Genomic DNA, 21,434 nt, shown 5'->3' on the forward strand with positions numbered 1-21,434 from the left:
TTATGTTACCAAAACCTAGATTTACTGTTAATCAGTTTTGATGTAATCTCATCAACTGACAATTAATAGTTGTACTAAAATCATGTTCAGGTAGATCAGCTTTGACTTGTCTCCTGGTGTGCACCAGTTTTGAATAAATCACCCATTATTTCAAACACCAACCCCATGTGGCCATTCAGGTTACTGAGACAGTGAATGAGTAATGGGGTTTGGGGAGCAAGGGTAACTCCAGAGAGGAGGTAGTTCAGACGCAGAATGATCACCCTGCCCTGACAGACGTTTCAAAGGCATCCAAAGTAGGTTCTATACGCACATTGGAAGGTATAGGGAGGCATAGAGAATGTCTTATAAACAGGGCAAAGCCAAGAAGTGTACACAATAATCCATTGGCCATACCTCAGTGGGACTACCATCTCTAAATGAGAGCACCACACATTAGGAAGGGTGCCAGACCATTAAAAAGCTCACAGGAGATGTTTACAGGAATGATAGCAGGTATCATAGACCATGGAGAAATTGGATAAAGGAAAGGGGAAAGATAAAGAGAACTTCAAAATCATGAAGCAAGGAGAAACTGTTTCCAGTAGCAACCAGAGGACACAGATTTGAAGTTTTCGATAAAAGTGCTGGGGTAATATGAAGAAAGCCACCTGCAGTTTATCATTATCTGGAACACACTGTCTGAAAGGGAATTGCAAAGAAATTGAATAAAAAATATAAGCATTTGAGAAAATCATGAAATGGAAAAATTCCTTTGACTTCAGGGAATGGTTTGATAGCTCTTTGTAAATATAAGCCAAATATGATGAGCTGTGGTTCAAAGTTCAAAGTAAATTTATTATCAAAGTACATAGATATCACCATATACTACCCTGAGACTCATTCTGTTGCAGGCATTTACAGGAAGTTAAACAAATACAATAGAATTTATGAAAAACTATAAATAACAAAGACTGACAACCAATGTCCAAAGAAGATAAATCATGCAAATGTAAATAAATAATACTGATAATACTGAGTTGTACAGTCTGTAGGCCGTGGAATCACTTCAGCATTGAGATGATAGAGTCAGCCACGCGAGTTCAGAAGCCTGATGGCTGTAGGGTAATAACTGTTCCTGAACCAGGTGGTGTGTGGGACCTAAGGCCGAAGGTAGTAGCTAGAAGAGGGCATGGCCTGGATGAGAAAGTTCCTTGATGGTGGATGCTGCTTTCTTGTGGCAATGCTCCTTGTAAATGTGCTCGATGACGGGCAGGGTTTTTGCCTGCGATAGACCGGGCTGTGCCCAACACTGTTAATGGACTTTTCTGATTGTGGGCATTGGTGTTTCCATATCAGGCTATCAGCCAGTCAGGATACCGCTTTTGAGATGTATTTTCCACAGTTCTACAGTTAACTTCTATCCTTTATATACATACAACACACATGCGCACACACACACACACATACATAAAAGATGGGGGCTAGTTTTGGTGGCTGGTAGGAGCTTACTAAGCAGACTGAGAAAACACTGTCAATTTATTGAACTCAATAAAATTTGAAACGACTCTTTCTGTGGTGAATATGAAATGCACACTATTTATCGTATCTCGAGATAATATCCATTTCAGCTTCTACTGAGCACCATTAGTTCCTCTGATTACATGCAAGCCATTGTGCCAAGCGGGGAGAGTCTGATTGCTATGAGAATCACAATCTGTGACAGCAGCCCTCGGGAAAAGAGAGATTCTTGTACTAGGCTGGTAATTTCCCAACTGTGCGGACACACACAACAGAAACCTGTGAATCCAACATCTTCATTAAAAAGCTATCTTGTTATGTATTTTTTTCATTGCGGGAACAGCTGAATGTTGCTTCATTGTAAAGTTTACTATTAGGGTAATAGGTGGGTAACGAAGTGGCATGTTTAATTCCTACAGATGGTTAGCATTTCTTTATATGCTTTACAGCAGAGCTCTGAAAACCACTTTGTTTTAAGTTATACAGAAACAGCGGGAAGGAAGGCTGGGAGAAAACTAAAAATAAAGCAATTTTTAATGCACTTTCATTTCCCAGCTATAATCTTGGGGGAGCTCTTTAAAGGTCAGAAATTTATAAATTGTCATCCAGGCAGAATTATTTCATTTTCACTGTAACTCTGAACCTACCACTGGCTGCATTACATAGCAACTGTTAGACGCCTCATCCTGAAACCCCTCAATTAGTTTTCAGTAGGGACAAAGCCTTCACCACTGAAGACATGAGCATTCACCCACACAATACATTATCTTTGTTGCCTCACTGTCATCGATAACTCCTCATGATTAGTTCTGGGCACCCACTCAGTCTATCCACCTCCGATCGCTCAGCTCTCTTCTTTCATCTCTTGGCTACGATACTGGTTGGGACACGCTCTCAGTTTCCTTCCATCCTTTTCAGGATTCAGCCAAGCCTGCATCCATTTACATTTTTTAACTGCCTTCCGGAAGATTCCGAGCTGTAGGGTAAGTGGCTCCAAAACTGTCTTGGCATGAGGGAACAGAGAGTGATGGTTGAGGGTTGTTTTTGTGATGGGATGCCTGTAACCAGTTGGGTTCTACAGACAGCACTGCTGGACCCCTTACTGTTCTCCATTACACGTGAATGATTTGGATCTGAATGTCGGCGGCACCCGAAGCAAGATGGAGATTGGAGGAGCCGTTGGCAATATGGAAGGCTGTCTAGGGCTAGAGGGGAGACACCAATACGTTGGAGGAATGGCGTATAGAGTTTTCATCAAAATACATGTGAGACGATCATAAACACAAGTGATTCCGCAGATGTTGGAAAGCTAAAGCAACCAATTTTAAGCAAATATGCGGCAATGAATTCTGGGTGCTCTAATCAGGTTGGGACATACTGTACACCATGAAAAATAAAGTCCAAAGGAGTACAGAGAAACAGAGGGAGCTTGCCGTGGAAATCGAGCGGGCCTTGAAGGTGGCAGTGCAGGCAGGAAACATGGTTAAGAAGATATATGGAGTACAGTATTGCTCTTCAATAGTCAGAGCACTCAGTACAGATGCAGTACGGTTATACTTTACAAACCACTGGTCAGGAGTATATGCAGCTCTGGTTAATGCATCGTAGGAAAGATTTGACAATCCTGGAGAGGGTGCAGAGGCTGCTCAGCAGCAACATCCTCGACGACAAAGGCCTCACAAGGTCATGCCCTCCAATGGGGATTGGTTTGGAGCGCGTGTGCTGGGATCAAGGTATTGGATGTACATCAACCTTATGAGGGGTGTAGGTAGTGCAGGCAGGCTTCTCCCACTGAGGTTAGGTGAGACTAGAACTAGAGGTCGTGGGTTAAGGGTGAAAGGTGAAATGTTTAAGGGGAACGCGAGGAGGAAATTTTTCAATCTGAGAGTGGTGCAAATGTGGAACGAGCAGCCAATGGAAATGAGTTCCATTTCAACATTTAAGAGGAATTTGGGTAGGTACATGGATGGGAGTGGTATGGGGGGGGGGGGAATGGTCCAGGTGCAGGTCGAGCGGACAAGGCAGACTAACTGTTTGGGCATGGACTGGATGGGCCAAAGGGCCTGCTTCTCTGCTGTATTCTTCTATGACTCTAAATATGCACAACTATCATGCGCAGTTTCGTGTTGGCCAACACATTCAATGTTCTTGCAGTTCCTGATGTCCATGTAGGTCCCAGACCCTCCTGGGATGACTGGGGGAGGTCTGGAAGTCAGATGGAGGTTGTATGGTAGCTGGCTAACTCCCCCAGAGGCTACTATCATTGATGAAATTTAATGTTCCTCACACCTCATTTTACGCCTCTGGCAACTGTTCTGTTACTTACAGATTCACCTTCCCCATCCTCACTTCCCCCTTTTCCACAGATTCTTCTCTTTCTCAGCTGGCATTTTACTCCTCTTCTCCTGCATTCCCAGCTTCACTTCTTCCCCAGTTTCCCCTTCGTCCCTGGTTGTCTCTTCCTTCCCAGGTTCCACAAGTCCCTGGTAGATTCCTCCAGCAAATTGTTAGCTATTAGCTTCAAATTTATTCAATTAATTTTAAAGAAAAAAAAAGTCATAGAATAGCAAGTGCTAAGACTGCATGCAAAGGGCAGGAAGTGGTCCAGCCATTTAACAACATCACGTACAAGCGGCGGCCTGACTCCATATCCACAAACTGCTGGAGGATCTCAGCAAGCCAGGCAGCGTCTATAGAGGGGAACCAGAATGAAGGGTCTCGGTCCAAAACCTCCACAGAGGCTGCCTGACCAGCTGAGTTCCTCCAGCATTTTATGTGCATTGCTCCAGATTTCCAGCATCTGCAGAATCTCAATACCCAACCTGCTCTGCCTCAGTTCCTTAACACTGGCCAACAAGGAACCATCACTTCCAGATTTAAAGTTTATAAATGAAGTGTAACCTATTGGCATTTGTGGAAGGTAATTCCAAACTGATGACACTTTTTGTGTTCAGAGCATTTTTTTTGTCTTCACTCCTAGTTCCTTGGAATACAGCTCTTCTTTGTTTAATGTGTCTTTATCTTTGAACTCCAGTTCTCCTTGTTTGCCAACACTGCATTCCTATAAGCCAGAGGTGGAATTTTGGAATTCCCTTCCCAAAGAGTAAAGATAAATTTTATTTGTCACAAGTACAGTACAGTGCAAAAGTCTTAGGCATATTCATATAGCTAGGGTGGTAGTAAGACTTTTGCACAGCACTGTAGTGGTGGTGGCATCCGTCGGTCTCGAGAGACCATGGATCTGCTCCTGGAGTTTCCAGGGCACAGGCCTGGGCAGGTTGTATGGGAGACCGGCAGTTGCCCAAGCTGCAGGTCTCCCCCTCTCCACGCCACCGATGTTGTCCAAGGGAAGGGCACTAGGACCCATGCAGCTTGGCACCGGTGACATTGCAGACCAATGTGTTGTTAAGTGCCTTGCTCAAGGACACAAACACGCTGCCTCAGCTGAGGCTCGAACCAGTGACCTTCAGGTTACTAGTCTGATGCCTTGTCCACTAGGCCACGTGCCAACAGAGCACTGTAGTAATTTTAGTATATTGCACTGTACTGCCGTCGCAAATAAAATACAAATTTCATGACAGACCTTGCTTGTTGTCTCAGGGCTGGGTACGTCCGCACCCATGTCACACACCACACCGACACTCTTTATCTGCCAGCTGTCCCACACCCCTCCCACAGCACTCCACCCTCCACAACATGGCTTGCTCCCACCTGATTTACAAACCCACTCTCTGCTCCCAGTTTATAAATACAGTGCTGTGGAAAAAGTCTTAGGCACCCTAGCTATATATTTATATGTGCCTAAGAAAGTTCTGTACATTGAAATAGCAAAATATGAAGTGAAATGTGTTGTTTGTATCTATGATCAACACAGCCTGAGCCCAGAAGTGTCGCCACATTTCTGGTGCCAACATAGCATGTCCACAACTTACAAAACTTAAAGTGGTACGTCTTTTTGGAACGTGGGAGGAAACCAAGGCACCGGGAGGAAACGCAGAGAATGTACAAGCTCCTAGCGGACCCTCAGGGGAACTCAACCCCATCTTACAGCTGGTGTGTTAACTGCTAGTGAAGAAGGGAATCTTTAAAGACTTTTAAAGAGAAAGCAGATAACTTTTGTGCAAGACCAGGGATTTGAGGTCTATGGCAAATTGGCCCAGAAGAGGAACCTGCCTGAGGCAGATCACATTGAAGAGGAGGACAGACTAACGGGTTTACACCTCTTCCTATGTTTCTTATGTGATATATACTCACTAGCAACTCAAATCAACAAATTCCACAAATCAATGGGTGGAATATTTTTCCTATTCTTTATATGATATAAGCAGAAAGTCATAATTAATAGATTTTCCCATAAGTTATAAAAAATTCTAAGTATATTTAGCTGACTTTCCCGAACACAACTGAGAATGCAAAAAGAGGCAGCTGGGTGCTATTATTAACAGGTGAAACGGTTTCTGAATCATTTGTGCTTAAATGGTGCTCTCTAGTGGCTAGACTTTGTTCTACAAGTTACATTCTCAACAGACCACCGTCAACGGTTCCAATTAGAATTTACAAAGTACCAAAATTCTCTGAGCTCTGAGACTAACTGTACCACAACAATAACTAAGATGAACTTCCATTTATATACGGGCCGAAACCCTCCTGATGAAGGGTTTCGGCCCGAAACATCGTCACTACCTCCTCCCATAGATGCTGTCTGGCCTGCTGAGTTCTGCCAGCATTTTGTGTTTTTATGTCATTTATATTTCACTTTTAAAACTTTGAACTAACTGACATGAGAGGTTTATGGCAAACACACCGAACTGTTTCAAGATGAAACTAGTCTTGGTAAAACAAATGAATAAAATTTTGACAAGAAAACAGACTGATTTAAGGTTGAATTCCAGCTTTACAAATGAAGGTATTGCTAACAATGGAGGCAGTGTGGCACAGCATCCAAGCTGGAGTCGGTGCTGCCTCACTGTTCACCTGGCAGAAGGCAACCTGCATCGTGTTTGACTGCTGCAACATTCATGGACTCTGGGTCCTGGACTATTTTTATGTGCGACTGCATCTTACTGATATCTTATATGTGCTTCCTATTGTATATGTACTCCACATATCTTGCGCTGCATACAATGTCGTTACTGTGTTTTGTACCTGGCTCCAGAGTAACGCTGTTTCATTTGGTTGTTGTCATGGATATTCACATATAACCATATAACAATTACAGCACGGAAACAGGCCATCTCGGCCCTTCTAGTCCATGCTGACGCTTACTCTCACCTAGTCCCACTGGCCCGCACTCAGCCCATAACCCTCCATTCCTTTCCTGTCCATATACCTATCCAATTTTACTTTAAATGACAATACCGAACCTGCCTCTACCACTTCTACTGGAAGCTCGTTCCACACAGCTACCACTCTCTGAGTAAAGAAATACCCCCTCGTGATGTATGATTGAATGAGAATTAAACTTGAACTTGAATAGAGAAACTAGCTCCAAAGAGCATTGGGGAATGAGGGGAAATTTGATAGCAGTATGCAAAATTATGAGGGGTATCAATTATGAGGTTGGATGACACTAGAACTAGAGGTCATGGGTTTAGGGTGTAAGGTGAAATGTTTAAGGGGATGAACATGAGGGAGAAGTCCATCACTCAGACTGTGGAATGAAATGCCAGTAGAAGTTGTGAATGTGGGTTCAATTTCAACACTTAAGAGAAATTTGGATGGGAGTGGTACGGAGGGCTATTGCCTAGGTGCTAGACAGATTAATAGTTCAGCACAGATTAGATGGGTTGAAGGGCCTTTTTCTGTCATGCGACTTGATCACTCAATGAGTCGATGACTATGCACTCTGCTGATTTTATCCTTAACCTTTCCCTTCGTTAAGCTGTTCCTTAATATTCTGCTCTGAGGCCAGCCTATCTACCTCACTATTTCTTTATGTGGCTCAGTGTTTGATATTTCTCCTGTGAAGCACCTTTGAACATTTTACTCTATGAAACGCACTACATACACATCCCTGCGGAATTCCCCCTGAATATGCACAGCAGATGAAAGAAATGACCATAACAAACTTTCAGCATCTCCATGCCACCCTCCCACTTGCAAATTTTAATTAGGCTTAAATGGGTCAGATTACCAGCTGGTCTCAGCAGGATCTATTCCTACTTTAGGCATTCCCTTACATGCAAACTGCAGGCAATCAATGTATAGGAAAACAGTTAAAAAAAAGGACTTTTCAATGAAATGGCTCAAACACTATGAGATGATTAAGACTTCCACACTTAGCCAGAAAATAATCCTGAAGGCAACTCACAGAAACATGTAAACCTTGCTCACATGTATGTTACTTGCTTGACTTGCAAAATTCCACCAAGAAACATTTAAACAACACTTCAAGTAACACACATGAAATGTTGGGAGGAACTCAAGCAGATCAGGCAGCATCAATTGAGAGGAATAAACAGTCGAAGATTTGGGCCGAAAAGGGTCTCGTTTTTGAGCATGTTGCTCTGGATTTCCAACATCTGCAGAATCTCTGAAAGAATTCTTCTAAATTTTTTTGCCTTCCCTCCCAACAGAAACTTCCGCTGTTACATAAAAAGCAGGCAGAAGACATTGCTGCTGCCATTGAGAAGGAGGTACAGGGGCCTTAGGTCCCACACCACCAGGTTCAGGAACAGTTAGCACCCTACAACCATGAGACTCCTGAACCCTTGTGGATAACTTCACTCACCTCAACTCTGAACTGATTCCACAACCTATTGACTCACTTTCAAGGACTCTACAACTCATGCTCTATTATTTATTTACTATTTTTTATATATTTACATAGTTTGTCTTCTTTTGCACATTGGTTGGCTGCCAGTCTTTGTGTGTAGTTATTCTATTACATGTCTTTGTTCTACCGTGAATGCATCAGGAAACTGAATCTCAGGGTGGTATATGGTGACATATACGGACTTGGACAACAAATTTACTTTGAACTTGTGGTCAGGATAAGGGTTGATAGAAAATTGAGAAAAAGGATTACTTTCATTCCATTTATGTCCACTGTCTTAGGAGGTATAATTTGACATGACAGGAATGATCCAGCTCAACATAGACTCCATGTTTTGCAATTGTGAGGTTAAGAAAGAACTGTAAAGTTTGGGCAAACACGAGGAAATCTGCAGATGCTGGAAATTCAAACAACAACATACACACAATGCTGGTGGAACACAGCAGGCCAGGCAGCATCTATAGGGAGAAGCGCTGTCGACGTTTCGGGCCAAGACCCTTCGTCAGGACTAACCGAAAGGAAAGATAGTAAGAGATTTGAAAGTAGTGGGGGGAGGGGGAAATGCGAAATGATAGGAGAAGACCGGAGGGGGTGGGATGAAGCTAAGAGCTGGAAAGGTGATTGGCGAAAGTGATACAGAGCTGGAGAAGGGAAAGGATCATGGGACGGGAGGCCTCAGGAGAAAGAAAGGGGGGGGGGAGCACCAGAGGGAGATGGAGAACAGGCAAACAACTAAATATGTCGGGGATGGGGTAAGAAGGGGAGGAGGGGCATTAACGGAAGTTAGAGAAGTCAATGTTCATGCCATCAGGTTGGAGGCTACCCAGCCGGTATATAAGGTGTTGTTCCTCCAACCTGAGTTTGGATTCATTTTGACAATAGAGGAGGCCATGGATAGACATATCAGAATGGGAATGGGACGTGGAATTAAAATGTGTGGCCACTGGGAGATCCTGCTTTCTCTGGCGGACAGAGCGTAGGTGTTTAGCGAAACGGTCTCCCAGTCTGCATCAGGTCTCACCAATATATAAAAGGCCATACCAGGAGCACCGGACGCAGTATACCACACCAGCCGACTCACAGGTGAAGTGTCGCCTCACCTGGAAGGACTGTCTGGGGCCCTGAATGGTGGTGAGGGAGGAAGTGTAAGGGCAGGTGTAGCACTTGTTCCGTTTACAAGGATAAGTGCCAGGAGTGAGATCGGTGGGAAGGGATGGGGGGGACGAGTGGACAAGGGAGTCGCACAGGGAGCGATCCCTGCGAAAAGCAGAAAGGGGGGGAGGGAAAAATATGTTTGGTAGTGGGATCCCATTGGAAGTGGCAGAAGTTACGGAGAATTATACGTTGGACCTGGAGGCTGGTAGGGTGGTAGGTAAGGACAAGGGGAACCCTATCCCGAGTGGGGTGGCGGGTGGATGGGGTGAGGGCAGATGTACGGGAAATGGGAGAGATGCGTTTGAGAGCAGAGTAACTATATTGTATCCCTTTCTACCCATTTTGTCCTTTCCTTGAATCTTCCCCGAAGTCACCAAGGCGTCTTCATTTATCACTCTACCACTTGATGACCATCACTCATCTCTAGTTATTATTCCTTCAAGGCATATCTTAAAAACAACGTTCTTGGAGTTTGGTCTTTTATCCGAAAACTTTTCCATACTAGTATATATTTTTTAAATATCATTGCTATAAAGCACCTCAGATTGTTATATTGCCTTAAAGGCTCTATGCAAGTACTATCTGCTTTTGTTGTTAAACCTGTGCTTTGCATCATGACTGTTCCATATGACAACAGGTTCCCCCAAGACTGCTTCTCTTCTCCCTCTGGTACCCCTCCTCCCTCTTTTTCTTCCATGGTCCACAGTCCTTTCCCATCATATTCCTTCTTCTTCAGACCTTCATATCTTCCCCTCCCAGCTCCTCACTTTATTCTTCTCCCCGACCCATTCACCTGACTTCGCCTATCACCCCCAGCTTGTACTCCTTTCCCCTACCCCCACCTTCTTATTCTGGCTTCTTCCCCCTTTCTTTCTAGTTCTGATAAAGTGTCTCGGCCCAACAGATTGACTGTTTATTTCCCTCCATAGATGCTGCCTGACCTGCTAAGATCCTCCATCACGTTGCATGTGTCGCTCTGAAGACTCTGGTGCATTTAATGCAGACTACATTACATCATTTATAGACCATATTATGTATTAGTTCTTTAAATGTTAGTCACTCCTTTTTTTACTGTTGTACTTTGAATGCAATTTCCCAGTTTGAGCCTGGAGTTTGGGATCTGGTCATCAACTAGTCCGGGGGTAGCATCAAAGATCAAAGCCCAGTGGCTGAAGCCTGGAACCTGAAGGCCCAGAAGCCTGTCGTGGAGTTGGAGGACTTTCTGTGTGTGAGGGTGGGTGCGTGGGGGGAACAGGGCTTGCTTTGCTGTTGATTATTGTGGCATGTCATTCCGTCAAGCCTTGTGGGCATGCCATGTTGCCACCGGAAACTTGTGGGCTGCCCCCAGCACATTCCGACGTGTTTGTTGTTAACACAAAGGACGCATCTCACTGCATGTTTCAGTGTACGTGTGATAAGTAAATCTGAATTAATTCATGCATTATTTTATTCAGAATAAAATAATTCACTTTCAAGTCTTACAAAAAACACACTTCTGTTGTTATCAGTCCTTATCAGACCTGATCAGCAATAAATTCCGTCTTGTTACACAATAATACACAGTAGTTTTGATTCCACTTCTGAAGGTAAAATCTAAACAGCACAACCATTTAAGGAGCATGAGAAAGCTCACCTTGTTGGTACATCCAGCAAAACATGGCGATAGGTAGGTGATGCCGTCAGACCCGCAGACCGGGTTTAACATTTCTTTTGAGCATCTGCAATCTTCATTACATACCACAGTCAGATCTCTTTTGATTCCATCAAAGGAACTGAAAAACAATTCAAAGTCGCAGTGAGACCGTGTCCAAAAGGTAAAAGCTTTATCTGATCACTTGGAAGGCTGCCAATAAAATGACACATTGCTACAAACTGAAGCACAATGTTGCTCAGACAATTGTTTCTACATGGTGAGAATGCCATTACTGTAATAAAATAGTTGATGAAGTTGAGGCTACCCTCCACAAAGGTTAATATCTTCTTTCTTAGCATTTTCTCAGGATAGCGAAAGTGTCACTGGCTTTTCTAGATTGTTTCAAGTAGTGTCTGATTTCTGTTAATACTTTTCCAATATTTTTCCATGATTTACAATCTGTATTCAAGTCTTGTTGTTGAATTTGCTGACGGCTCACTTGATTTATATAGCTTCCAGTAGTTGCAATTCATTTGTTAAATTGACAGATTATCTGTAAATGGCCTTGTAAAATAGAAAGGATTTCGCTTAATATAGATTCAACTTCCAGTGTTAACCGTGCTTGTTGATGTAAGCAGGCATTAAATAGGCCAAGCACAAAACCTTTACAGAGAGTTAAGTAGACAATGTAAAGGAGTAGCTTTCTTCAATCAATTCCATTAGAGTGTAGAGAAAATCTGAGAGTAAACTCCAAACATTACCTCCTAAAGAGAGATTACAAAACATTAAGTCTGTAAATGAGTTTAAGCTGCAATTTAACATATGTTTTCAAGGTGAAAAGACAAGCAGCTACTGTAGGTTGGGAGTGATTTTTCCTTGGTTGTGAAATTTAGAACCGGGGATCAAAGTCAAAAGATTTGAATAAGCCCTTTCAGGGGTGAAGCAAGGAAACATTGCTATGCACAAAAGCTGACAGAAATTTAGAATTCTCTTCCACCTTCAATTTATTTATTGAGATGTAGTGCAGAATAGGTTCTTCTGGCTCTTTGAGCCATGCCACCCAGCAATCCTCGAATTTAACCCTAGCCTAATCATGGGACAATTTACACTGAGCAATTAAACCTACCAACCGCTACATCTTTGGACTGTGGGAGGAAACCGGAGCACCCGGAGGAAACCCACACAGTCACGGGGAAAACGTATGAACTCCTTAAAGGCAGCGGTGGGAATTGATGCTCAGTCAATGCTAATTTAATACTTGAGTGCGATAGAGTTTTATTAATGAAATATATTAATAGCGGTGGACATGCAGTTAGGGTGGGGTGTGTGGAATTTAAAGGAAATGTACAGAGCAGGGTATTTTTTTTAACAAGGAGTGGTCAGTATCAGGGCTAGTGGTGGAAGCAGATACGGTATTGATGTTGAAGAGAATGGTGGGAAAACGGAGGAATGTGGCCATGTACAGGCAAAAGAGATATAATATAATTGGGCACTGTGTTTGGCACACACATTGGGGGCCAAATGACCTGTTCCTCAAGTCAAGTCAAGTCACTTTTATTGTCGTTTTAACCATAACTGCTGGTACAGTACATAGTAAAAATGAGACAACGTTTTTTACGGTGTTACATGACACCGTACAAAAACTAGACTGAACTACGTAAAAAAAAAAACAACACAGAAAAATACTAAACCAGAATACAGACCTGCCCAGGACTACATAAAGTGCACAAAACAGTGCAGGTATTACAATAAATAATAAACAGGACAATAGGGCAGTAAGGTGTCAGTCCAGGCTTCGGGTATTGAGGAGTCTGATAGCTTGGGGGAAGAGACTGTTACATAATCTGGTCGTGAGAGCCCGAATGCTTCGGTGCCTTTTCCCAGACGGCAGGAGGGAGAAGAGTTTGTATGAGGGGTGCGTGGGGTCCTTCATAATGCTGTTTGCTTTGCGGATGCAGCGTGTAGTGTAAATGTCCGTGATGGCGGGAAGAGAGACCTCGATGATCTTCTCAGCTGACCTCACTATCCGCTGTTGTATTGTTTTGTGTTCTAAGGGAGGGAGGCCAGAGGTGGGTACGTGGAGTTAGACCACAATGTGTCCACAACTCACTAAATGGGGGGGATAGATATCAGGAGCTAAATTGTATACTGTTCTTCCTATGCCTGAATTGAGTGGTCCCCTTCGCACTGAGTTGGTAGACAGAATACATGGATTTGAATTCACGAATTCATTGCTGGCTGATCTGAGCTGATGAAACTCGGGAAGAATCCACTAGGGAGCTGAGCAGTGTGTTCTACATCTATTCTCCATTAAGACTCTGCTTCTCGGTGTGATAGGGAAATGTCCAGAAATTAGTAACACTCCGTCAGCTGGGACTCGAGCAAGTCAGAAGGATTTTGTTCATTTGGGGGTTTAGTATATGGTTGCAACACCAGTTGTCTTTAAAAATGAAGCAGAGCTGCAGTGTAAACGACAGAAAAGAGCGTAAAATAGTCTCATAATCGCAACGGTCTCAAAATCAGATCAAAACAGTTTCTCCCCTTATCCTTCTGATCTACCCCACTCACCCCAGCCTCCATCACCTTGGTTCCTTCCCCTCCTCGACCCACTTGTTCTGCCCGTCACTTACACACTGATTCCCCTCCTGTACAGTTCCCACCTGCCCTTCCTACCTCCCTCACTCGATTCCATGCTCCACCTTCCCCTCCTACCAGACTCCATCATTTTCAGTCTTCTGTTCACACCACCTTTTGCCTCCCCCCCCCAACTTCTGTCACTACTCCTACTCTCCCCTCCACCCATCACCTCTCCTCTGCTCGACCCAAACTTGCTGGTTCTCGCTCCAGCCCACCCACTCACTTTTTCATTCTGGCCGCGTCACCTCTCTGTCTCAGTCCAGTGAAAGGTTTCAGCCCTGTCCATTTCCCTCCACAGATGCTGCCTGAACCTCAGGGTTCCTCCAGCAATTCATTTTAACTGCACTCAAATTAATTTATTTACTACGCATACATAGGGTGTTGGGGTGGAGGTACCACTCCGCCAGAGGTGTATAGCGCTCCTTCCCTCCATTAGCCTGCAAGACGTAGCACTGGAACCATGGGAGCAGGTGGTGGATGGTCGCATGAGCAACTGCTACACATCACAAGTCCTGTGCGACCCCTAACACCAAGCATACAATCTCGGAAGGGGATTGGTAATGGCCTGTAAAGACACCACCCAGAAGGTGGCAATGGCAAACCACCTCAGTGGAAAAATTTGCCACGAACAACCATCGCCACGGATAGACCGCGGACGCCCACGTCATACGACACGGCAAATAACGATGATGACGGCACTGAAACATACAGTGAAGAACATCGCTTGTGTCAACAACCAACACAACCCAAGGATGTGCTGGGGGCAGCCCGCAAGTGTTGCTACACATTCCAGCATGGCACGTTTTGTTTGATCTGAAATAGCAGCGACCTTGCGCTAAACTGTTCCTGGTAGGTTTACACAACTATCGCATGTTGCTATGAAAATAATATCTGCTGGTTTCCTTATCCTTTTTGTGAAGCTCAACAGTTACACACGGCTGACAGGAGGCACTGCAAGAGTAAATCCTACGTGTCAGGAATGAACACGGCTGCAAACAATGCCATCTGGTAAAGTGACTCCAAGTGTCATCATTAAGTAAAGAACGCCAGTAAAATTCTACGATGACAACTCAGCTCCTGAGCACAACCTAACCTGAGACACATCATTCATCTGCGGTATTAGATAGTGTGAACATGAAAGACCAGCTGTCATCCTTCCAAGTAGGCTCAGTGGCCACTTTATTAGGTACACATGTACAGCTGCTCGCTCATGCAAGTAGCTATCGGACTGTCATGTGACAGCAACTCAATGCATAAAAGCATGCGGACATAGTCGAGGAGTTCAGTCGTTGCTCAGACCAAACATCAGAATGGGGAAGCAATATCATCTAAGCGGGCTTTGACTGTGGAAACATCGTTGGTGCCAAACAGGGTGGTTAGAGCAACTCAGAAAGTGATCTCCCGAGATTTCCACACACAGCAGTTTACGGAGAAAGGTTAAAAAAAAACCACAAAAAAAAACATCTAGTGAACAGCAGTTCTGTGGGTGAAAACGCCTTGTTAATGAGAGAGGTCAGAGGAGAATGAGCTGACAGGAAGGAGAATATTACTCAGATAACCATGTGGTATGCGGAAGAGCATCTCCGAATGCACAACACATTGAGCCTTGAAGTGGGTGGCTACAGCAGCAGAAGACCATGAACATGCACTCAGTAGCCACCTTATTAAGTACGGGATGTAACTAATAACGTGGCCACTGAGTGTACACACACAGGTACTCGCATTCCTCAGGAATTTCTGGTCCATACTTCAGTTCTAAACAGAATGATGTGTCTGAGAAAACAATGAAGAATCAGCATCAAGCCTTGAAGTAGATGAGCTACAAGAGCAGAGCACCGCACTGAGTTCCACTCCTGTATCGAACAAAATGGTCACTGACTGTATAACGACCATTTCTTTCTTTGTGCACCATGGTGTTGAATGTTTTTGTGTCCACATAAGGTTTTGTTAATTTTACATTCTATCTTGATCTGGCTCTTCATTTTCCTCAGAACACACAGAAATTGTGTTGTTTGATTTTATAAACTCTGTTAAGATTGATTTTCCAATTGTAGAAAATTCCCTGATATTGTGTCAAGGGGACAATGGGTCAGAATAAGCCAAACTATCAAAGCATTTTAAAATGAAGCATCCTGAGGTAAGAGCAACTAAAGTTAAAGTAAGAGTTAACTGTCCAGCCATAGGTTTCTCCGAGTTTAAAAATTACCTTTGGCTGAAACACATTTGTTGGTAGTCTGATTATTTGTTGCTACACTCAGAAACACTAAAGAGATTTCAGAGGCCACATGGTAATTCAAGAAGATCTATGTGTGTAATAAAGCTGGCCTGTTTCTGGAACTGGATACATGACTTGGATCAGGAGCACCCAGAGGCCAAGACTGATTCACCAGAATCAGGGCTACCAGAGTTCAAAGTTCAAAGTAAATACTTATGGAAGTATATTTATGTCACTATATAATATGCTGATAATTATTTCCCGGCAGGCATTCACAGTAGAACAAAGAAATACAATAGAATCAATAAGCAACTACACACAAAGACCGACAAGCAATGTGCACAAGAAGACAAACTGCAAATACAAAAACGAGACAAATAATTACGAAATAAACAAGCTAACAAATAAAAGCATGTCTCTGAGAACGTGAGTTGTCGAGTTTCTGAAAGTAAGAGTTGGCAATTCAGTTGGACATTGGACCTTTGCAGTTTTGTGAAGTGGCCACAGACTGATGATTGTAAAAGTGTTATGAGCAAAACCCGAAGTGATGGTGCTGGCAAATGAGATCGGCCTGCATGGACGCTGCGGATAGAATGACCTTATTCGGTGTGGTATGAATCTACGACTGAGCAATTTACTTAAGCGGTAGTTTGTTATTACTCAGATCCCTGCCCACAACTTTCATCCTCTCTGCAATTTTTTTAACCAAACTTGTAGCATCTGCAGTTAATTTCATAGTGACGGTTGCACTTCATCAGTGTTAGAAACAGAATAGAGAACATCTCAGCACAGTACAGGCCTTTCATCTCATGATGTTGTGCTGACCTTGTAACCTACACTATGATAAATCTAACCTTTCCCTTCCACATAGCCCTCCATTTGTCTATCATCCAAGCATCTACCCAACACCTCCTTAAATGCCCCTAAAGCATCGGCCTCTACTACCACCCTGACAGGGTGTTCCACGTACTCAGCACTCTCTGTGTAAAAAACCTCCCTCTGATATCCCCCCTGTACTTTCTTCCCCAACACCTTAAAATTATGCATCTTTGTATTAGCCATTTCCACCCTGGGAAGAAGTCTCGGGCTATCCATTCGAATCTATGCCTCTTATAATCCTGTACACCTCTCTCAAATGAACCCGATTATCTGCCTTATCCTTTAAATCTCCCCGTTCATGCATATGCAATGAGAAGTACTTCATAACTGACAATAGAGAAAATATTTCAGGCTTTATTGCCTCTTACTCCCTCCCACCGGCCCACACCACTTCAGTTTCAATCAATTCTTCTTGACTGGAGTGCTGACAATTAAGAGCAGACTGCTTCAAATAAATCAACTGGGTAATTGTCTGTCTGTCTGGGGAACAATAACAAATGCAGCACAACCTCTGCTGTTTGTTCACCCCATCAGCCTCCAGTCCGTCATGTATCCAGAAACTCCATTCCGTCTTGGGAGTCCTGTGCGGCTGAAGGTGACTTGATTGAGGTGTACAAGATGAAAAGAGGCATTGATCGAGTGGGTAGCCGGTGACTTTCCCAGCGCAGAAAAGACTAACGCTTTATAGGTGACTGGAGGAAAATGTAGGGGAGATGTCAGAGGGAGGTTTTTTACACAGAGAGTGCTGGGTGCACAAGGGTGGTGATAGAGGTTAAGAGAGGCTTAGGTAGACACATGGAACAAATTATAGAATGCAAGGCTCAGGGGGAGGGAACCTCCAACAGGACCACGACTTTGGGTGCTTGCCTGCCTCAGTAACCCAGAGAGCTACGTGGGCTGAGTTAGGGCCTTGCACTTTGATTCTTGGTAGGGTCACCCTGCCAAACAGCTCAAAGGGCAGAGGCCAGACTGAGAGTGGTCGTCCCGTCCCCCAGATTCAGCTCAGGGCTAACAAACCTGACTGGTCAAAAAGAAAACTTGTTATGGGAACAGCAATGACGCGCCCGTGGTGTAACAAGCACTTTCAGCAGCAAGGGGAGGGAAGGGTGAGATTGAACTGGGACTAGGTTAAAGACTGGCACAACACGATGGGCTAAGAGCCTGTACTGTGCTGTAATTTCTACCTTCTACTTTCTATGTAATTGTCTGTCTGGGAAACAATATCAAATGTACCACAAATGTCTGCTTCAGGAACAGTTATTACCCCTCAAGCATCAGGCTCTTCACTCAACTTCACTCACCCATCACTGAACTGTTCCTTCCAGCCCTCGGAGCCACACTGCCCCCTACAAAGTTGATTAACCCTAATCTAAAATACGGGACAATTTTACAATAACCAATTAAGCTACCAGTACGTCTTTGGACTGTGGGAGAAAACTGGAGGACCTAGAGAAAACCCACGCATTCCACAGGGAGGAGGAACAGAGACTCCGTACAGATAGCGTAACTCTGAACTCTGGAACGCTATCATGGTGACGCGGTATTACCAGCATCCATGTTAACCACGAACATTCTGGAATAAAGGCAGATAGCAGAGAAACCATGGAGCTGTGTCTGTCCACTCTTACTCATGGCACCTGGCCAGGGCCTCTGCAGCCATTGCAGCTCTCGGCCTACATGTGATACATAAGCCTGAAGAAATCTGAATCTGAAACAATAACAGAACACAGAATGAAGTATGACAGCTACACAAGCCTGATTTACTGCCAATGTGACAGGGTGACCTGATGATTGGATTGCTCCACTGTGGGAAGCTGCCCACGGCAAATGAAATCTTCTCCCTTATCACTTCCCTATAATTGGAACACTAAAAATAAATCGCGGCTCAAAACAAACGTTTGTGGAGTGGGAATGCCCCGCGTGTTACTGTTTCTCCTTCAACAGGTCCCAGTCGGTGCCCAGAACAATTTCGAAGTGACCCTGCATCGAACAGCTGTTGAAGAAGCATTAATATTGCCAGGATTTTATCACGTGCTCCTTACCTGTTTTTATAGGCGACTGTTGCACCAGCGAACGGCCCCGTTTCACAGCCCAGGAACAGCAGCATCACATACGTGGCAGTCGACAGCAAGTTGACAGTCATGGTCATTTTAATTGCCCCCAGTGGAGTAAGGCTCATCTTCTTCAGCACAAAGCCACCCAGAAAAATTCCAAGGCACACACAAGGAACCGCAGTGACACCTAATTAGGAAAAGGACAATGCAGCATGTTTGTGTGGTATGAAACCCTGCAGGGGTCAGAGTTATGGAGTCAGAGAGCATGACAGCACCGAATCTGGCCCTTCAGCCCATCTAGTCGGTGCCAACTTCTTATTCAGCCTAGTCCCATTGGACCTGGAACTCAATACCATTCCCACCCGTGTGCCTATCTAAACTTCCCTTACAAACCCGTATCCATCACTTCCACTGGCAGCTCGGTCACACTCTCACAACCCTCTAAATGAAGAAAATCCCCCTCTGGTTTCCCTTAAATATTTCACCTTTCACCCTTAACCTTTGATCTCTGGTTGTAGTCTTACCAAACCTCAGTGGGAAAAAGCCTGTTTGTATTGACCCCATCTATACCCCTCATATATTCTGTACACCTCATCAAATCTCCCCTCATTCTCCTGTGCTCCAGGGAATAAAGTCGGAACCTTTTCAACCTTTCCTTATAGAAACACAGAAAAACCTACAGCACAATACAGGCCCTTCAGCCCACAATGCTGTGCTGAACATGTACTTACTTTAGAAATCACCTAGGGTCACCCATAGCCCTCTATTTTTCTAAGCTCTACATATCTATCCAGAAGTGTCTTTAAACAGAATTAAAAATCTCTTATAATTCAGGTCCTCCAGTACTGACAACATCATTGTAAATTTTCTCTGCACTCTTTCAATCTTCCATCTTTCCCGTACGTATGTGACCCCAGAACTGCACACCATACTACAAAGTTGCCTTCTCCAAGATCTGATACAACTTCAACATAACATCCCAACTTTTGTACTCGATACTTTGATTTATGAAGGCCAATGTGCCATAAGTTCTCTTTCTCACCCCAATGCACCTGTGATGCTACTTTCAAGGAACTGTGAATCTGTATTCCCAGATCCCTTTGTTCTACTGCACACCCCCAGTGCCCTGCCATCCACTCTGTAATGAGAAACGAGGTTGTATCCATTTTAACTTCATGGAGGTTCTACCAGGCTAATGATCTGGGTGGATGCTCATGCCACGGGGTTCAGTGGCTGCCAATGTTCGCTGGTTGGGGGAGGCCACGATACTAGGAGCTGTCCACTGAAGGGGCCAAGCTGCCGGAACTGTACTTGAAACAAGGATTGTCATCACCATGTTCAGTTTACAAGGAGCGTGAATGAAATATTCTAATGACCTAAAAAATATTTCTTATATAATTAATTGTTAAAATATAGTTTCCTTGTTTCTCAGTGTTTACTGAAAATGTATGGCATCACAGCCCAAACTGTTTCCATAATCAAGGTAACACCATATCTTTATATAAACTATACGTCTTGCTGTACTTTGCTATTCTTAGGACGATAGGGGCTTCAGTGATGTGAAATGCTGATCACTGTTTGAGTCCTTCAGTCATCTCGCGAGCCCCAGAATAAGACCATAAGTCCATCAGACAGAGGATCAGAATTGGTCATCTGACCCATCGAGACTGCTCAACCACTTGATCATGGCAGATCTATTTTCCTTCTCAATTTCATTCTTCTGCCTTGTCCCCATAGCCTTTGATGCCTTTCCTAATCAAGAACCTATCCATCTCTGCTTTAAGTATACCAACGACTGGGCCTCCACAATCGGCTGTGGCAATGAGCTCCATAGATTTGAGCTCCTCTGGTTAAAGAAATTCCTCCTCATCTATGTTCTAAAGGAACGTCTTGTGCTCTGAGGCTGTGCCTTCTGGTCCTAGACTAAGAGACATCCTCTCCTTGTCCAGCTCTTTCAAATGCCAAGTGCACACGTGCGCCATCAGTCACATCTGACAAAGCTATTCATATTTTGCATGCACTGCACTCACCCGCTAACTATATAATGTGCCGAGTAGGCAGCATGGAAAGCTGATATGGTCACTCTTGCTAATGTTCTCCCTTAAGCACATGCAGCTGAATGCAGGGTCGTCCATTGCAAAATAACAGGGTCATTAACTGCCTACAGGTTAATTTCTGACTGTAATCTCCTCACCACTGCTGTAATTCTACACATAGTGTAGAATATTGTCAAGGGCTACAACAGGACATTGAAAGGATGCAGAGCTGGGCTTAGAAGTCGGTCGCACACAAATCGCTGGAGGAACTCATCTATGGAAAAAAGCACAGTCGATGTTTTGGGCCAAGACCCTTCGGCAGGAATGGAGAAAAAAAAATGAAAAAAGAATGAGGAGTAGATTCAAAAGGTGGGGGGGATGGGAGAGAAAAAAAGGTGATAGGTGAAACTGGGAGGGGGAGGGATAAAATAAAGAGCGGTGAAGTTGACTGGTGAAAGAGATACAGGGCTGGAGAAGGGGGGATATGATAGGAGAGGACAGAATGCCATGGAAGGAAGAAAAGGGGGAGGAAGAGCACAAGAGGGAGGCG

At 44.1% G+C, this 21,434-nt stretch overlaps 1 protein-coding gene across 1 annotated transcript in view; it reads right to left on the reverse strand.

Moving 5' to 3' along the window:
* The window catches only part of LOC140739494 (solute carrier organic anion transporter family member 3A1-like), a 289,529-nt gene that overhangs the window by 19,564 nt on the left and 248,531 nt on the right, over positions 1-21,434 (reverse strand). The window contains exons 6-7 of the mRNA XM_073067850.1: positions 18,837-19,035; positions 11,064-11,202 (exon numbers count right to left, since the gene is read on the reverse strand). Of these exons, the coding sequence (XP_072923951.1) occupies positions 11,064-11,202; positions 18,837-19,035 (338 nt within the window). The remainder of the gene's footprint in view (positions 1-11,063; positions 11,203-18,836; positions 19,036-21,434) is intronic.

This window comes from Hemitrygon akajei, chromosome 2 (genome assembly GCF_048418815.1).
Source record: "Hemitrygon akajei chromosome 2, sHemAka1.3, whole genome shotgun sequence".
Taxonomy (NCBI): domain Eukaryota; kingdom Metazoa; phylum Chordata; class Chondrichthyes; order Myliobatiformes; family Dasyatidae; genus Hemitrygon; species Hemitrygon akajei.